This window comes from Delphinus delphis, chromosome 12 (genome assembly GCF_949987515.2).
Source record: "Delphinus delphis chromosome 12, mDelDel1.2, whole genome shotgun sequence".
Lineage (NCBI taxonomy): Eukaryota > Metazoa > Chordata > Mammalia > Artiodactyla > Delphinidae > Delphinus > Delphinus delphis.
The window spans coordinates 70,491,003-70,511,134 of NC_082694.2; the positions used below are offsets into that span (position 1 = coordinate 70,491,003).

Sequence of the window (20,132 nt, forward strand, 5' to 3'; positions counted from 1 at the left end):
ACTTACTTCACTGTGTATGACAGACTCTAGGTCTATCCACCTCATTACAAATAGCTCAATTTCGTTTCTTTTTATGGCTGAGTAATATTCCATTGTATATATGTGCCACATCTTCTTTATCCATTCATCCGATGATGGGCACTTAGGTTGTTTCCATCTCCGGGCTATTGTAAATAGAGCTGCGATGAACATTTTGGTACATGACTCTTTTTGAATTTCGGTTTTCTCAGGGTATATGCCCAGTAGTGGGATTGCTGGGTCATATGGTAGTTCTATTTGTAGTTTTTTAAGGAACCTCCATACTGTTCTCCATAGTGGCTGAACCAATTCACATTCCCACCAGCAGTGCAAGAGGGTTCCCTTTTCTCCACACCCTCTCCAGCATTTATTGTTTCTAGATTTATTGATGATGGCCATTCTGACTGGTGTGAGATGATATCTCATTGTAGTTTTGATTTGCATTTCTCTAATGATTAATGATGTTGAGCATTCTTTCATGTGTTTGTTGGCAGTCTGTATATCTTCTTTGGAGAAATGTCTATTTAGGTCTTCTGCCCATTTTTGGATTGGGTTGTTTGTTTTTTTGTTGTTGAGCTGCATGAGCTGCTTGTAAATTTTGGAGATTAATCCTTTGTCAGTTGCTTCATTTGCAAATATTTTCTCCCATTCTGAGGGGGAACTACCATTTTTATACTTCTTCCCATAATTATTCTGGAACACAATAGTCTATGTGTGGGCTGAGCCAGGCTAGTGGCATTAGTAATATAAAGTAAAAGATGCATTGTTCTAGCAGTTTTATTTCGTCACATATGATTCTTCAGTCCACCTGAAATTTTTTTTACTCCAGATTATAAGTAGGAGTCAGATTTCAATTTTTTCCATATATATGTTCAGTTGACCCTACACTATTTATTGAAAAGACCATCCTTTTTCTTCATTACTAAAAAAATCTTTTTCTCATATTCATTAGGAGAGATGTACAGGAATGTTCATAGCTGTGTCCATATGTGAGAGGATCTGCTTTTGGACTCTTTGTGTTCCATTGGTCTGTTTGTCTATCCTTACACCAATAATCACTGTTAGAGCTTTATAGTATGTTCTGGGTACTTTTGTTCTATTTTACTTTTTAAGATTGTCTGAGACATTCTTGGCCTTTTTACATTTATTTTCACACAAATTTTAGAATTTGCTTGTTAATTTCTACTAAAAATGAACAAAAACAAAGATTTGTGCTGGGATTTCTTTCCTTCATTTTTTTTTTTAAAGTATAATTTACATATAATAAAATTCATCCTTTTAATGTATAGTCCTGTGGGATTTTGTTGGGACTACACTGAATCTGTAGATCAAGTTGGGGAGAATTGATGTATTTCCAGTGTTGAGATTTCATTTCTGTGAACCTGATATATCCCTCCATTTATTTAGGTCTTTAAGTTTTGCTAATTTATATATTTTTTGGTAGAGATATTGCACATCCTTTATTGGATTTATTCCTGAGTCCTGGTGTATATTTAGAAATACAGTGACTTTCATATCTTGATTTGTACCTAGCAGTCATTCTAGACTCAAATATTAATTTTAGTGATATACATGCAGAATCTTTATGATTTTCAATGTGTATAATTTTGTCATTTCTGAATAATGACAGTTACTTTTATTTCCAGTACTTGTACTGATAATTACTGCATATTTATATAGGTTAGGATTTGAAATACGATAGGAATGATGACAGTGGGCATTTCTTATCTTATTCCCAGTATCAGAAGAATGGCTTTCAACATTTTACTATTAAGTAATATGTTTGCTGCAGTTTTTTGTAGATATCCTTAATCAGATTAAGGAAATTTCCAAGTAGTGTGTTTATTCATTTCTAAAGATAAAGTTTATTTTAAAAGTTTTCTTTTTGATAATGATTTCTGACAATTTCATTTTGATCATAGAGCATGGCTTATATGATTTTAATCCTTTCAAATTTATTGGGATTAGTTTTATGACTCAGGATAAGGTCAGTTTTTTTACATGTTCTTTGTGTTATTGAAAATAAAGCATATTTTCTAATCACTGGGGGCAGGACTTCATATAGTGTCCATTATGCCTGCCTTGTTAGTTTGTCTATGACTGTACTTATTTTTTTTGTATGTTTGCTCTGTCACTTGCTAAGAGAGGTGTGTTAATATCTCCCACAAAGCCTGTGAATTTGTCTCTTTGAGGTTCTGTTACATTTTCATTGTGTATTTTTGAAGCTACAAAGGGGAGGCAAAACTTTACCTCTACCCTCTCAGGGTCTCCAGCGGAGCCTGAGCATTAAATTGACATAAGACAGATTAACAGGAGAAAAGCATATGGATTTTTACGTGTACATGGGAGCCCCCATAGGAAAATGAAAACCCAAAGGAGTGAGTGGGCCTAAGTGCTTATATCCTAAGTTGAACAAAGAGTGGCAGTTGTGGAAAAATAACTAAAATATGTCAGGAGACTAAAGATAAGAGCTATTTTAATGAAGTCTGCAGATTTCACTCAGACTCAATTCACTGTCTCTGGTGATGAGGATGTTTCTTTCCTCTTGGAATAGGGAGGGCGTTTTTCACATGGGACTTTTACTTCCTGCTTTTGGGAAGAAGAGGGGAGGTCAGAGTGTCCTTCTTGGCATCTGTTGTTTTCCAGGCGTCTTTAGCTCAAACTACTCTGTATGCCAAAGTGGCATATCTTGGGATGACATATTCTGCCACCCTTCACTATTCTATTAAATGTAAGTAAATGTAAAGTTCTTATATCTTTCTGCTGAATTAAAACTTTTGAATTGTTGAAAAAGTTACAAAATAAACACAAAGTTTGTGTTGACAAAATAAACACAAAGTTTATTTTCTTTGTGTTCCAGTACACCTTGTTGATATTTGGAACATGATTGAAGCCTTCCGAGACAATGGCCTTAATACACTGGACCATACCACTGAGATCAGTGTGTCTCGCCTCGAGACCGTCATCTCATCCATCTACTACCAGCTGAACAAGCGCCTTCCTTCTACTCACCAAATCAGTGTGGAACAGTCCATCAGCCTCCTCCTCAACTTTATGATTGCTGCATATGACAGGCTAGTACCTGCCCTGCTTAATCCATTTTAAGAATGTTTCTCTTCTAATCATCCTTCTTCTGTACTGCCTTGCCAAGGGTTGTCAACTTAGAATCACAGTTAAAAGGGAAATGAATTAGTACAAGTCCCTTCTAAAGACTGGTTAAATGCCAGAGTGACTTACTGTCTTGGGGCATGTCGCATATTAACCTCTGTAACATTAGGGAGATTCACAACACTTGAGACATAATTGTTTGGTAAAATTGTCGGTACCTTAATATAGCTGTTCTCTATCCAGTGAAATATAGCCAAGTGGTACATTTGATTATGAGGCTTTCTATTTGACTTTTAAACTAACTTTTCTTTACTATGTGATAGCAATTGCCTTTGGACTATATAGTACCTTGTTTTCTCTTTATTTATGTTTAGGAGTCTATTTTAATTCTTTTCAATGTAGAACATTGTGTTCTAAACCTTAAAACAATAGAAGAAAACTAAATGTCCTCCAAATTAAAACAGAAATGAGTTGTTATATTTGTATTTATGGAGAATTAAGTTGGTATGATAAAAAATAAAAAATCATAAATGATGGAAGCACAGAGGTTAATATTTATTTTCCGGGAACCAGGAGTTCAGATGTCTGATCCCTGCTGTACTATCAGCAATGTGATTTGGATGGGTTAATTCTCTCTGCTTCATTTTTCTCTCTGTAGGAAAATGAGTTCATATATTTGTAGAATGCTATTAGTTATACTTCATAATATTGAGGGTTCTGTGAATTAATGGTAAAACCATACAAATGTCAAGGCCAAGTCACAACATAGGCACTCACTAAATTCAGTTTTTAAAAATAATTAATTAATTAATTTATTTTTGGCTGTGTTGGGTCTTCCTTTCTGTGCGAGGGCTTTCTCTAGTTGTGGCGAGTGGGGGCCACTCTTCATCGCGGTGCATGGGCCACTCTTCATCACAGTGCACAGGCCTCTCACTGTCACGGCCTCTCGTTGTGGAGCACAGGCTCCAGACGCGCAGGCTCAGTAGTTGTGGCTCACGGGCCCAGTTGCTCCACGGCATGTGGGATCTTCCCAGACCAGGGCTCGAACCCGTGTCCCCTGCATTGGCAGGCAGATTCTCAACCACTGCGCCACCAGGGAAGCCCCCACATTTTTATAAGATGTTATCAAATTAGATATTCCATCCATTTAATAAAAAATTATTTAAAGAAATTTGAATTTTTAAAACATGAGTGTACACGTAGCATATGTCCCAGAATTCTAATGCCATTTTTTTTAGCAGTTAATCTGGTAGGTTAAGTTTATACTGTCCAAGGAATGACTCTTCTGATCGAAAAACCTTAGTAAAAACCATTATTCTGTGGTGAGTAAGCAGCACCTTATCGTGACACTGACTCACTGAGTAAGTCACTTCAGGGCCACACAACACAAATTAATTTAAGAAACTTTTTAAAGTCAGAAATAAAAGTCATCTTAGAGCTAAAAATGATAAAGCAGAGATTATAAACTTTGACTCCATAATTATATCAAATAAGTACTATGGCTAAAGAAGGGAGGAGAAGAGAGAGTGAAGAGATAGCAAAAGGGAGAATGGGAAGACCAAAGGTAAGGGCAGAAGGTACAGAGGTGTCCTGGGACACAGTTGGAGAAAGCTGGACACAGGCAGAAAGAGACAAAGGAAAAGAAAAAAGAGACAGTAAATCAGCAGGAGGGCACTCTGAAGAGAACTAGGAAAGCAAAAAGAGATGAATGAGCTAAGAGTAAAGAATATTGTATGGCAGGGGTGAGTTTGGTAATTCTCAAGTCATATCCTGTTTAAAATGTTGACCGTGGGCATCAGAATAAATCGTCACATCTTTACTGACCTTGAACTCTTCATATGATAAGAGCTTATTTAGTTAGCTCTCCGGAAATTTGAAATTGGCTTTCATGTACTGGAAAAAAGAAAGGGTCTGGTTATCAGAATTTTATTTTTGAAAATCAGGGCATTTTGTTGTTAAATACTTCCAAAAGTAGTAGTCTCTTTATAGATTGGCCACTTTGTTATTTAGGCTGGAGAGTCCCTTTGGTATGTAGAATTCCTATTATTTTAACTGATCTTTTCAAGCTTTTGTATTTCATAATTTCTCAAAGTTAAAATTTGAATACAGCAATTAACTTAATTATTAAATTCCCTCACCTCCAAATTCATAGTCACATTTTTGGTCAGGTTGTTTCTGATTCTTATAATAGATTGTGAGACCCTAAAACAATCATCAGGAACAAATAGGATCTAAGACTTTCTCCCTTAAGCATGTATTTTCTTAGGAATTAATTTTTTTAATACTTAGATTTAAAATATTTCACATTGGACAATTAAAAAACATTGAAAAGTATGAAGAATGATATTATAAACATCTGTGTGTAGACTTTAAGCTAAGAGGAATAGCCAAAACATTCTGTTAGCCTCAGTTTTTTCCTGTTTCAGGTCCTCAGTACCACAGTTACAGTACCGTAGGTACATGGTCTAGTCCGAAGGTACAACAGGTGATGCTCTAACCAACATTTTTTTCTTCTTTTTTTTGTTTTTGATAACAAGGACATCCAGATTCCCAGTGTGAGGGTAGGAAACCTTCCTTCCTCTTCTTCAGTTGAGCTGATTTAGTGATTTAGAGCTTGGGATTTATAAACCTCCTTTCTGTTTCCAACCTCGGTGTTAGTTCCACATCTTCAACTATAAGCAATAGAAAGCCTACTCAGATGGGCTTTCACAGTAACTGGAGCAATAGGCTCACATAACAGAGGAGCCAGAGACAGGATTGTGGTTGAATTAGGGCCCTGGCTGCATTTCTTCTTCTTTTAAAAATATTTATTTATTTGGCTGCGCCGGGTCTTTAGTTGTGGCATGGGGGATCTTTTAGTTGCGGCATGCGAGATCTTAAGTTGTGGCATGCAAACTCTTAGTTGCGGCATGTGGGATCTAGTCCCCTGACCAGGGATCGAACCTGGGCCCACTGCATTGGAAGCGTGGAGTCTTAGCCGCTGGGCCACCAGGGAAATCCCTGCGTGTCTTTATAGTGGTCTTGGCTTTGACCTTCTCTTCTATTAGCTTCATCCTTATGCTGACTTCAAAAAATGCCTGCTACAGCTACTAAAATGCTTCCTGTCAAGTCTAGGTGAGGGAGAGAGCCAGTTTTCTTTCAACACTGAACAAAAGTACCTGAGCCTCCACCAGATATGTGCGTTTGGGCCATGTATGTGTAAGTGGTAGGCTTTTTAGCTGAAACAAAGGATTTGTGCCTTTGGGGCAGAGGATGGTTAAATTCTCACCCTCACCCTGTGTTGCCTCATCATGGGGATGGTTGGACTAGATATGAAGGTGATGACCACAGTGTTCACTACTAAACTCCTTGAAGTGCATTATAAACTTGTGGTTCCCTTTCTTGTTAAATAGTCCTACTCTCCATCCAGTTCCTTAAACCTGAGAGTCATTATAACTCTTCCTTCTCCGTCATCTCCCACATCCAGTCGGTTACCAAGTTCTTTCATTTCTACCTCTTGAATATCCTTCAGGTCTATGTACTTCTCTCCATCCCCACTGCTACCATCCCAGACCACCAGCATCATCTTTCGCCTGGATTACTGCTATAGCTTCTAAGTGATTTTTTTTTCATATACTCTTTTTTCCCTCATTCATTCTTAGAAATAATAAACATCCACCAACCCACTATCTGACCCAGGAACTTGAACATTGACAATAATTTACATTTATCTCCTAACCCATCCCACTGAACTGCACTTAACTAAGGTGAACCCTATTCTGATTTTGTATTATCATTTCCTTGCGTCTTAAAAACCATTTTTGTTCACATGTATGGACATAAATAAAGTATTGTTTAATTTTAAATATTTTTACAATTATAAAAAGAGTGTCATACTAATGTACTATTATCTGATTTATTTTTTTCAGCCAGTAACATATTTTAAAGATTCATTCATGTTGCATTTATCTATAGTTCAGTTATTTTAACTGTTATATAACATTCTGTTGTGTTTCTATACCATTCTGGTGTTTTCCAGATTTTTGCTCTAAGAAACAACTCTGCTTCGAATATTCTTATTTGTGTCCAAGTGTTTCTCTTGGTTCTAAACTGAGGAATAGAATTGCTGAGCTGTGGGGTATATGAAAGCTCAGATTTACTCTGAACTGATATTTAGAAAGTATAAAATTATTTTTCCAAATTGTACCCATACATAAGAGCTCCTTTTGATTCACATTCTGTAAGCCTTAGAATTCTTGGACTTCTTAGTTTTTGCTAAATGACATCTCATTGTTACCTTGATTTGCATTTTCTTGATTACTGAGCATGTTCATATGTTTCTTGGCCATATTTATTACTTCTGTGAAACGCCTCTTTGTGTCTTTTGCCCATTATTCTAGCGTGTTATATTTTCTTTTTATATCGATTTGTAAGAGTTCTTCCTATAATTTAGATAACAATCCTTTCTTGATTATGTGTGTTGCACATATATTCTCCCAATTTATAGCTTGATTTTTTTTTACTTTTCTTAAGATGTCTTCTTCATAAAATGTTTTTTAAAGAAAAATGTCAAGCATATAGAAACATAGAAAGAATATTATAGTAACAGTGTGCCCGTAACATAGCTTCCGTAATTACCAATACATGGCCAGTCTTATTTCATCTATATTCCCAGGCTCTCCACCTCCCTTCTCCCCACTTTCTTGACTTATTTCGAGGCAAATCTCACATGTCGTTATCATTTCCTATGTAAATATTCCAGTGCATACATATCTCTAAAAGATGGGATGCCTTAAAAAAATTACCATAATGCCCTTATCTCACCTGAAAATTAATATAAATATTCATTAATATGTTAAAATATCCATTTCACTAATTCCCTTATAAATTTTTATTTTTATGTTGTTTAATTTGAGACTCAAATAAAGTCCATGTATTGCAGTTGATTTTTTTAAAAATTTATTTATTTATTATTATTTTTTAACACCTTTATTAGAGTATAATTGCTCTACAATGGTGTGTTAGTTTCTGCTTTATAACAGTGAATCAGCCATACATTTACATATATCCCCATATCTCCTCCCTCTTGCGTCTCCCTCCCACTCTCCCCATCCCAACCATCTAGGCAGTCACAAAGCACCGAGCTGATCTCCCTGTGCTATGCGGCTGCTTCCCACTAGCTATCTATTTTACATTTGGTAGTGTATGTATGTCCATGCCACTCTCTTACTTTGTCCCAGCTTACCCTTCCCCCTCCCCATGTCCTCAAGTCCATTCTCTACATCTGTGTCTTTATTCCTGTCCTGCCCCTAGGTTCTTCAGAACATTTTTTTTTTTTTTTTTAGATTCCATATATATGTGTTAGCATAAGGTATTTGTTTTTCTCTTTCTGACTTACTTCACTCTGTATGACAGACTAGGTCCATCCACCTCACTACAAATAACTCAATTTCGTTTCTTTTTATGGCTGAGTAATATTCCATTGTATATATGTGCCACATCTTCTTTATCCATTTATCTGTTGACGGACACTTAGGTTGCTTCCATGTCCTGGCTATTGTAAATAGAACAGCAATGAACGTTGTGGTACATGACTGTTTTTGAATTATGGTTTTCTCAGGTTATATGCCCAGTAGTGGGATTGCTGGGTCGTATGGTAGTTCTATTTTTAGTTTTTTGAGGAAGCTCCATACTGTTTCCCATAGTGGCTGTATCAATTTACATTCCCACCAGGAGTGCAAGAGGGTTCCCTATTCTCCACACCCTCTCCAGCATTTATTGTTTGTAGATTTTTTGATGATGGCCATTCTGACTGGTGTGAGGTGATACCTCATTGTAGTTTTGATTTCCATTCTCTAATGATTAGTGATGTTGAGCATCCTTTCATGTGTTTGCTGGCAATCTATATATCTTCTTTGGAGAAATGTCTGTTTAGGTTTATTGCCCATTTTTGGATTAGGTTGTTTGTTTTTTTGATATTGAGCTGCATGAGCTGATTGTAAATTTTGGAGATTAATCCTTTGTTAGTTGCTTCGTTTGCAAATATTTTCTCCCATTCTGAGGGTTGTCTTTTGGTCTTGTTTATGGTTTCCTTTGCTGTGCAAAAGCTTTGAAGTTTCATTAGGTCCCATTTGTTTATTTTTGTTTTTATTTCCATTTCTCTAGGAGGTGGGTCAAAAAGGATCTTGCTGTGATTTATGTCATAGAGTGTTCTGCCTATGTTTTCCTCAAAGAGTTTGATAGTGTCTAGCCTTACATTTAGGTCTTTAATCATTTTGAGTTTATTTTTGTGTATGGTGTTAGGGAGTGTTCTAATTTCATTCTTTTACATGTAGCTGTCCAGTTTTCCCAGCACCACTTACTGAAGAGGCTGTCTTTTTTCCATTGTATATTCTTGCCTCCTTTATCAAAAATAAGGTGACCATATATGCATGGGATTATCTCTGGGCTTTCTATCCTGTTCATTGATCTATATTTCTGTTTTTGTCCCAGTACCATACTGCCTTGATTACTGTAGCTTTGTAGTATAGTCTGAAGTCTGGGAGCCTGATTCCTCCAGCTCTGTTTATCTTTCTCAAGATTGCTTTGGCTATTCGGGGTCTTTTGTATTTCCATACAAATTGTGAAATTTTTTGTTCTGGTTCTGTGAAAAATGCCATTGGTAGTTTGATAGGGATTGCACTGAATCTGTAGATTGCTTTGGAAAGTATACACATTTTCACAGTGTTAATTCTTCTAATCCAAGAACATGGTTTATCTCTCCATCTGTTTGTATCATCTTTAATTTCTTTCATCAGTGTCATAGTTTTCTGCATACAGATCTTTTGTCTCCTTTGGTAGGTTTACTCCTAGGTATTTTATTCTTTATGTTGCAATGTAAATGGGAGTGTTTCCTTAATTTTTCTTTCAGATTTTTCATCATTAGTTTATAGGAATGCAAGAGATTTCTGTGCATTAATTGTGTATCCTGCTACTCTAGCAAGTTCACTGATTAGCTCTAGTAGTTTTCTGGTAGCATCTTTAGTATTCTCTACATATAGTATCATGTCCTTTGCAAACAGTGACAGTTTTACTTCTTTTCTGATTTGGATTCCTTTTATTTCTTTTTCTTCTCTGATTGCTGTGACTAAAACTTCCAAAACTCTGTTGAATAATAGTGGCAAGACTGGACAACCTTGTCTTGTTCCTGATCTTAGAGCGAATGGTTTCAGTTTTTGACCATTGAGAACGATATTGGCTGTGGGTTTGTCATATGTTGCCTTTATTATGTTGAGGTAAGTTATTTCCACTATTTTATCTTCCAGGTCACTTTTCCGTTCTTCTGCCTCATTTATTCTGCTATTGATTCCTTCTAGAGAAGTTTTAATTTCATTTATTGTGTTGTTCATCATTGTTTGCTCTTTAGTTCTTCTGTTTCTTGTATTTTCTCCATTCTGTTTCCAAGATCATCTTTACTATCATTACTCTGAATTCTTTTCCTGGTAGACTGCCTTTTTCCTCTTTATTTGTTTGGTCTGGTGTTTTTTTGCCTTGCTCCTTCATCTGCTGTGTGTTCCTCTGCCTTCTCATTTGCTTAACTTACTGTGGTTGGGTCTCCTTTTTGCAGGCTGCCGGTTCATGGTTCCTGTTGCTTTTGGTGCCTGCCCCCAGTGGCTAATGTTGGTTCAGTGGGTTGTGTAGGCCTCCTAGTGGAGGGGACTGGTGCCTGTGTTCTGCTGCATGAGGCTGGATCTTGTCTTTCTGGTGGGCAGGACTGTGTCCAGTGGTGTGTTTTGGTGTGTCTGACCTTATTATGATTTTAGGCAGCCTCTCTGCTAATGGGTGGGGTTGTGTTCCTGTCTTGCTAGTTGTTTGGCATAGGGTGTCCAGCACTGTAGCTTGCTGGTCATTGAGTGGAGCCGGGTCTTAACGTTGAGATGGAGATCTTTGGGAGAGCTTTCGCCGTTTGATATTACGTGGAGCCGGGCGGTCTCTGGTGGACCAGTGTCCTGAACTCAGCTCTCCCACCTCAGAGGCACAGGCCTGGCACCCAGCCAGTACACCAAGACCCTGTCAGCCACATGGCTCAGAAGAAAAGGGAGAAAAAAAGAAAGAAAGAAAAAATAAATAAATAAAGTTATTAAAATAAAGAAATTATTAAAAATAAAAATAATTAAAAAATAATAAAAAAGTAGAAAGTAAGAAAGAAGGGAGAACCAAACCAAGAAAGAAATCCACTAACGATAGCAAGTGCTAAAATCTATACTAAGAAGAAAAAAAAAAAAAAACGGACAGACAGAACCCTTGGGCAAATGGTTGAATCAAAGCTATACAGAGAAACTCACACAAAGAAGCATACACATACACACTCACAAAAAGAGAAAAAGGAAAAAAAAAGGTATATATCTATATCTATCTATCTATCTATCTATATACAAAAGAGGAAGAGAACAACCAAATCAATAAACAAATCTACCAATGATAATAAACTCTAAATATAAACTAAGATAAACATAAAACCGGAAACAAATTAGATGCGCAAAGCAAACCCGAAGTCTACAGTTGCTCCTAAAGTCCACCAGCTTCAATTTTGGGATGATTTGTTGTCTGTTCAGGTATTCCAGAGATGCAGGGTACATCATGTTGATTGTGGAGATTTAATCCGCTGCTCCTGAGGCTGCTGGGAGAGATTTCCCTTTCTCTTCTTTGTTCGAACAGCTCCCGGGGTTCAGCTTTGGATTTGGCCCTGCCTCTGCTTGTAGGTCGCCTGAGGGCATCTGTTCCCTTTTGGGAAGTCTGAGGTCTTCTGCCAGCCTTCAGTAGGTGTTATGTAGGAGTTGTTCCACATGTAGATGTATTTCTGATGTATTTGTGGGGAGGAAGATGATCTCCACTTCTTACTCCTCTGCCATCTTGAAGGTCTCCCTGCAGTTGATATTCTAAGATTCTTTTAATCTGTAGGCTCTCCCTTCATCTCTCTCTTTTTACCCTAGAGATTACAGTATGTATTCTTGATTTTTCAAAGTCTAAGATTAATTGGTACCATTACTCTCTTTCTAGGTAATACAAAGACTGATGTGTTTCTATACCATTTTGGTTTTAGGACGCTTTAATTTCATTTACTCATTCTTTTATGTCATTGAGATTGTGTATTTTTATTTTATATATATTTAAAATCAAGCAGGCCTTATTAATTTTTTTATACAGTGAGCATTATTTAATTTATAGGTAAACTAAATGATGTTGACTATAATAAAATAGTGTCTGCTTAATTTTAAATATACTAGTTTTGTTGTTTTTCACTTGCTTCTGCATTTTTAAGCTTCCATCAGGAATTCTTTTCTTTCTTCCTGAAGAACACCCTTTGGCATTTCCTTTCTGCAAGTTAGATTGTGGCATGTCGTCTTAATTTTCGTTTGAAAATTTCATTCTCATACTTTAAGAATATTTTCATTTGATATATGAGTTTTTGGTTGACAGTTGTTTTCTTTCAACATTTCAAGAATATTGTTCTAGTATTTTTTTAGCTTCCATAATTTCTGATGAGAAATCAATAGTGGATATAATTTTAGCCACTTTGATGGTAATCTGTCAATTTCCTCTGGCAACTCTTAAGATATTCTTTATTTTCTTTTCTTTTTTCTTTTGGTTTTCAGCAATATTACCATGATGCCAGATGCATCATTCTTATCTCATAATCCTTAAATATAATAAGCAGAGTTACTGTAAGATCTGTGCTTGTAATCCAATATCTAGGTTCCCTATGGTTCTTTTTGTACTGTTTGCTATTTCTGTTTTTCGTTCATGTCATCTTACTTCCTCTCTGCCTTGTTATTTTTTATTATGTGAGAAACATTCCAAAATTATTTTTTATTTTTAGTATGTACCAGTCATTATATTGCAAAATTATTTGCAGAAATACTTTGAGGCCTAGGATAATGTTTTCCTACAGAGAGTATTTATGTTTTCTTTTCTTTTTTTTTTTTCTTTTTTTTGTATTTATGTTTTCTTCTGCTAGGTGCCTGGAGACCATAACAGTCCAGAAGCACCTGAGTTATTTGCAATTCAGCCCATGTGAGGCCCTGTTTTACTTCTGCACACTAGTGCTTTTAGGTGCAGCCTTTGGGCTTTCAACCCAGAGTAATGGGAGCAGGAGTAGGCAGTTTCATCAGGATTCAACGTTCCACATCTCTCTTCTAGCCCCTTAATACTATCAAAGAGTTACTACTCTGTACTTCAGCCTTTCTGGTTCCCTTCTGAAATCAGAAAATCCCTTGCATGGAAAAAGTAGTTTCAGTCATTGCACTCACCTCCCTGGGCATCCAGCTCCTTTGTATTAGGTAACTCAGTTGTTAGTCCTCATTTGCATTCAGGAAGATTAAACAATTTTTTTCCCATCTTTACTACTTTTCCTCAGAGGAAGAGGTGATCAGAATTAACTAGTCTGCCACTACCAAATATTTCCTCTGTTTTTATTTCTTTTTTCTCTTTTTTGGAATGTTGTCATATCTACTTCCTCTGTCTCCTATTGTTTCTCACATATGCTTCAATTCTGTAACTTGCTGCTTTCCTTTTATTTATTTTTATTTTTAAATTAATTAATTTTTGACTGCATTGAGTGTTCATTGCTGTGCATGGGCTTTCTCTAGTTGTGGTGAGTGGGGGCTGCTCTTCGTTGTGGTACGCAGGCTTCTCATTGTCGTGGCTTCTCTTGTGGAGCAAGGGCTCTAGGCGTGCAGGCTTCAGTAGTTGTGGCGCACGGGCTTAGTTGCTCCACAGCACGTGAGATCTTCCCAGACCAGGGCTTGAACCCGTGCCCCTTGTATTGGCAGACAGATTCTTAACCACTGTGCCACCAGGGAAGCCCTCTCTGCTTTCTTTTAGAAGAGTTTATCAGTCTGCATTTCTACTCATTAATATGTTCTTTGTTTAGAGTCATTCTACTGTTTGTCTCATCCGTTATTGTTAATTTTTAGCTGTTGTATTTTTCAAACCTAGAATATCTGATTCATTCTTTTTCATGATTTATGGTTCTTATTTCATATTGCTAATCTCTCTTTTAGTTTGACTTTTATTATTTCTATTTTTTAATTGAAATATAATTGACATATAACATTATATTAGCTTCAGGTGTTCAACATAATGATTCAATATTTGTATATATTGTAAAATGATCATCACAATAAGTCTAGTTAACGTGTATCACCATACATAGTTGTAAAAAGTTTTTTTTCTTGAGATGAAAACTTTTAAGATCTCTCTTAGCAACTTTCAGATATACAATACAGTATTTTAAGCTATGGTTACCATGGTGTACATGACATCCCCATGACTTACTTATTTTATAACTGGAATTTTATATGTTTTGACCCCCTTAATCCATTTTGCCCACCCTCCACCCCCTGCTTCTGGCAACCGCCAATCTGTTCTCTATATCTCTGAACAGGGGATTTTTTTTTTTTTATTAAAAAAATTTTTTTTTAGTTTACACATAAAAGCGAGATCATATGGTATTTGTCTTTTCCCTTCTGACATTTCACTTAGCATACTGCCCTCGAAGTCCATCCATGTTGTTGCAAATGCAAGATTTCCTTCTTTTTTATGACTAATATTTCCTTGTATGTATGTATGTGTATGTGTATACGTATACATATACATACACATAGATACACACCATGTTTTCTTTATCTAGTCATACACTGATTGACACTTAGATTGCTTCCATGTCCTGGCTGTTGTAAGTAATGGTGCAGTGAACGTGAGGGTGTATGTATCTTTTTGAGTTAGTGTTTTCATTTTCTTCATATAAATGCCCAGAAATGGAATTTCTGGATCATTTGGTAGTTCTATTTCTAAATTTTTGAGGAATTTTTATACTGTTTTCCATAGTGCCTGCACTAGTTTACATTCCCACCAGCCGTGCACAAGGGTTCCCTTTTCTCCACATCCTCACCAGCACATGTTATTTATTGTTTTTGATAATAGCCATTCTTAGATGCGTGAGGTGAAATCCCACTGTGGTTTTGATTTGCATTTCCCTGAAAATGTCTGTTTTCATATGTCTCTTTGATATATTTATGTTTATTTTTAAGTTCCTGGTCCATTTGTTCTAATACTTATGCTTTTGAAACTGGTATAAGTTGTCCTGTTCGTTGATTTTTTTTTAAGGTAGTTGTACCCCCTGGGTCCGAGGAGTGGTCTTGGGTTGGATATTTGCAGTGGATGTGGGCAAAACGTGGACACGTGGGCTGGAGTGTCCACATGCATATATGGTTCTTTGAAGTATGGGGTGTGTTGGAGGTGGCAGGAAAAGGGGGCCAGACTCTCCCCATGTGGGGGCATGAAGTGTCTCAGAATCCTAGATTTGAATTTGACTTTCCAGGCCATTTTGAAGGTGTATTAGTCATTGTACAGAGATAGAACATATTTTAATTAATCTATTAGCTTGATTGATAACTTTAATATTTAGACATACGTATATGGGCCTCTTTTTGTAATCATGGTGCTGTAGGGGCAGGCCTGGTACCAGCTATTGATTAGGCCATGTGATTTCTGACAAAAGGTTTAGTTTCTACAAGACTTATCTCATTTTGAGTTGCTGGTGTAAACTTTTATATTTTAATCCTGATAGGGCATTCTTTTTGGATAATTATTGTATTCTGCATTTTCCACTCCCTGTGTAAGAAAGAAAAATGTTCTCTAATGACTTCCTGAGAAATTCCTTTTACACTTTATCTGACTATTGAACCTTATTTTCCCTCTTATTTTTTTCATCAGGATTTGTTTTGTAGAAGAGTCTGTGGCCTTCACCAAACATGTTGGTTCTGAGGTATAATGAAACTCCACCTTTAATGGAACAAACCTATTTAAAAAATCATGTATCTAATGAAACTAGGCTTGGATAAAATCTTCAAAACATATCAATATTGAATGTACCAATGAAAGGCTCAGGGTTATTGTTTACCATCTAAAATAATAGTAGAACACACTCTCTCAAATTTGAACACTCTAAAGATTCCTTTAGGGTAAAGACTTTTATATGTCTAATTTATGGTGATTTTATATGAAAAAAGTTCCTGTGTAGTTTGGAACTATGGCTGAGAACTATTTTAAAATCTTGTTTTAGCAGTTTAATTTGGATATGTTGAAAGTTTCCATAGTTCCCTTTTAATACTGGATGCAAAAAATAAAGCAATATAAAAGAAAAAAAAAAGCAAAACCAAACTAGTTCACTTTAAATAAAAGGAAATGTATTCCTTAAATTCCAAATGTGCCCAGCTAGCATATTATGGAATGGACATTGCTGAAAAAGGATAATATTGGGTTACAGTCTTCCTCATTAGTGATTTTTAAACAAAACTATAATTTCCTGGGAAACACAGACATTTCATTTATTTATATACAGTATTTACTAATATCCCTGCTTGTTCTTTGATGGATTCAAGATGACAGGAAAAAACCGAATAAAAATAGGAGAGAAAAAAAAATAGGAGAGAACTAGTGCTGAATGGGAAGGTTTTGATGCCCTCGATAGTAACACATTTAACTCTTAGAAAGATCTGATCATAGCTTTTTAAGGAAATTTCCAGGGGATGGTGGAGAACGAGCTAGGGGTCTTGAATGTTTTAAAAATGTGAAATCCTAAGGGGAAACCTATTGCACAATGGAGACCAACAGCCACTTTGGTGGAAGAGGAGGAGTGGAGCCCGTGTGCCCTCACGACATCCCCTACCCTTCAGGATGCCGCTGTCGTGTGGATTGTGTGATGTGACATCACCAAAACCAGTTCACCGAGCCCCAGTCTAAGTGCTTGGTGGCAGAATTACTTCTCAGTTCACTTATTACTTTTCCCATCACTTACTTACTCTTTAAATTTTGTAGCTTTTCTTCTCTCCCAAGAGAATTCATGCATTTGTGCCAATTTTCAAAAAGGACTCTGTTTGATTTCAGGATATGCAGACCTGCAAAAGGTTTGACCATTAGGTAATATTTCAGATTTAAAAAAATTTTTTGGATTGCTATTTTGGTCTTATTTTATTATTTCCTTTTTATAATTTTTTTTTTAAAGAAAGGGCAAAAGGAATACTTTTTTTGAGTGTTGCTTTTTCTTTGTCTTTGTTTTTCTCTGAAAAGGAGAGAGGAAGTAACAGAGAGACTTCTCCAGTCCATTCAGTACTCACCTCCAAAGTAATCTGATTAAGACACTATTTTCATCATGCAACTTCCCTCCTCGGAAACCCTCAAAGATTCCCTGTGGTTTTTTTTTTTTTTTGCGGTACACGGGCCTCTCACTGTTGTGGCTTCTCCCGTTGCGGAGCACAGGCTCCGGACGCGCAGACACAGTGGCCATGGCTCACGGGCCCAGCCGCTCCACGGCATGTGGGATCTTCCCGGACCGGGGCACGAACCCGTGTCCCCTGTATCGGCAGGCGAACTCTCAACCTCTGCGCCACCAGGGAAGCCCCTCCCTGTGGTTTTTGAATGAAGTTTGTACGCCTCAGTTTCTATCAGTCCTTAATTCCCTGCTCACACCAAACTCTAATTAAGCTGCTTGAGGCACTTTTCAGGTTTTCCAATATGACATGTTCATTTCTTCTCTCCATGTATTTTGGTTGGTGTCCTGCCCCACCTCCCCTGGTTTTTACCTACCCTGTAGCCTTCCTTATAATCACCAACCCCATTTTCATCCCTATGATGACCTGTAGTACTTATCTGTATCATTATTTTGACTTTCGAATGTATGATGCTCTCAACTGCTTTGTAATTATACAAATAAGATTGAAAGTCTTTGAGAGCAGAGATTCTACCTTATATTTCTTTGATTCCTCGATAAATGTAATGCTGGATTCGTTTTGTTTAATTTTTATTGGAGTATAGTTGCTTTACAATGTTGTGTTATTTTCTGCTGTACAGCAAAGTGTATAATGCTGGATTCTTAATAAGTATTTGTAAGATTGAAATGAAAATTAGCAGGCATTCTGATTGTGGTAAATTTGAATAATATTCTGTGTTGATTTTACTTGGTTAAACTGTTTGACATTTGTCAAATGGATTCTTGATTTGCCGTTAATTATTGCATAATCTATTCACTGTGAAGTTTTGTAAATTAAGATTAATTGGAAAAATATGAGTTTTCGAAAACCAAGGAGAAATGCTCTCATTACTTTTAGCTACATGCGATAATTGGACTGGTAATACTGTTTCTGAAGTAGAAGTCTATTTTTCACGTGAGAAGTACTCATTTATGGTTGACAGCATTTACAGTTGTTTGCCAAAAGTGTAGAAACAGCTGTTTTCTTAAGTAAACAGTGCTCCCTACAGTCCTGTTTTCAAAAATATTCATTTGAATAGCAAGCTCTTATTAGATAGTGCAAAGCTATAAACACCGTCCAGTTTGGGTTAGTTTATTTTTTAAAATTTTTTATTGAAATATAATTGATTTACAGTGTTGTGCCAGTTTCAGGTGTACAGCATATATATTCATATATATGCATTCTTTTTTTAGATTCTTTTCCATGATAGGTTATTACAGGGTATTGAGTATAGTTCCCTGTGGTATACAGTAGGTCCTTGTTGGTCATCTATTTTATATCCAGTAGTTTAAATATATATATATATATATATATATATTTTTTTTTGGCCACACTGTGCGACATGTGGGATCTTAGTTCCCCGACCAGGCATCTACCCCCATCCCCTGCATTGGAAGCACGGGGTCTTAACCACTGGACGACCAAGGAAGTCCCTGGGTTAGTTTAAATGTCAAAAAATTTGAGACTTTACTAAACTGAAATGAGCAAATTCCCATCCAGATGGCACAAGTGAGGAGTGCAGAGACTTCTGAAGGCACCTGCATGTCAAAACTCAACAGTGTTTATTCAGGGTGACTCACTGTTTGCTTAGCTTGGCGCAGACCTAATCATGGTGTTTTCTCAGTGTTGGGTGATAAGAACTCTCTTTAGAAGTCATGGGCATGGTTTATTGTCAGACTCTAAAATGATGGATCTATGGAGGTGAATCATGCAGAGAAGTCTGAGACAGAATCATCATGTTCCTTATTGAGGGAGGGTGCTCCCCAGAAGGATTCTGTGTGGGTGGGGTTAAAATAATAAGTTTCCTCTCTGCTGTCACCTTCAACACATATTACCTGTTTATCCTTTCATTTTAGCATCTTTCTGTAGGGGTTAATATTCATTGTTAATTGTGTTATACCTTAAATACCTTTAAAAAAAAGTTATACCCAACTTTCCAGCTAGGTCAGATTTTAAGTGACTCACATTTTTTATGATGAAACCAGGTTAAAGATCTTTCCAGATCTTGTTTGAAGAGAACTGATTCCGGTATGAACTTGGACTTGACTTTGGAAGTACTGAAAACATGGATGTTGGTGAGGTTATATGTGCGATGGCCAGGGGCAGCTGACTATTCAGTTTTAAATGTAACTTGACCAGGGTATGTGGATTAAATTCAGATGTATGGTGGGCAGGATCAAGAATGAGTTTTTCCAAGAAGTAATCAGTCAGATAAAGGACGGAATCATAGGGGATTAGGCTGCTAAGTGACTGCAGCTTCTCCCTACTGCCTCTAATTGCAGAGGAAGAATGCAGAGCTCCAACCAAACATTACAGAAGTAAAAGTGCCACTTTGGCTTTGCTGTGTTTGGGGGCAGTTATAGGAAGTTGTAGTTAGGCTTAAAGTAGACTGAGGGATTTCAATGCGAAGAAAAGCATTCAGAGCAAAGGAGTAAATGCTGAAGTTTGACCTACAAAGCAAATAGTTGCAGGGAGGGAGCTAACTTTTTTTCTTTTTGAAGAAAAATAAAAATAACATGATTTGAGGAAGAATTGTGAGGCTACCCATTCACTAATTTTATTGGATGATTGTGTCTTCATGCTGTTATACTTAGATTTTTATATAAATATCTTTAATAAATATTTATGAGTATCTTTAAATATATCATTTATTGTTTATATTAATATTTCCTTTCGAAGGGTGAATAAACCTTTTGGTAGATGAAACTGTGAACCTAAAGTTGTAAATGATGGTAA

The 20,132-nt window shown here is 36.5% G+C and overlaps 1 protein-coding gene across 11 annotated transcripts in view; it reads left to right on the forward strand.

Annotated features, from left to right (window-relative positions):
- The window catches only part of DTNB (dystrobrevin beta), a 243,996-nt gene that overhangs the window by 38,364 nt on the left and 185,500 nt on the right, over positions 1–20,132 (forward strand). For all 11 annotated transcript variants that reach the window (XM_060026983.1, XM_060026981.1, XM_060026982.2 and 8 more), the window contains exon 4: positions 2,879–3,092. In XM_060026983.1, the coding sequence (XP_059882966.1) occupies positions 2,879–3,092 (214 nt within the window). The remainder of the gene's footprint in view (positions 1–2,878; positions 3,093–20,132) is intronic.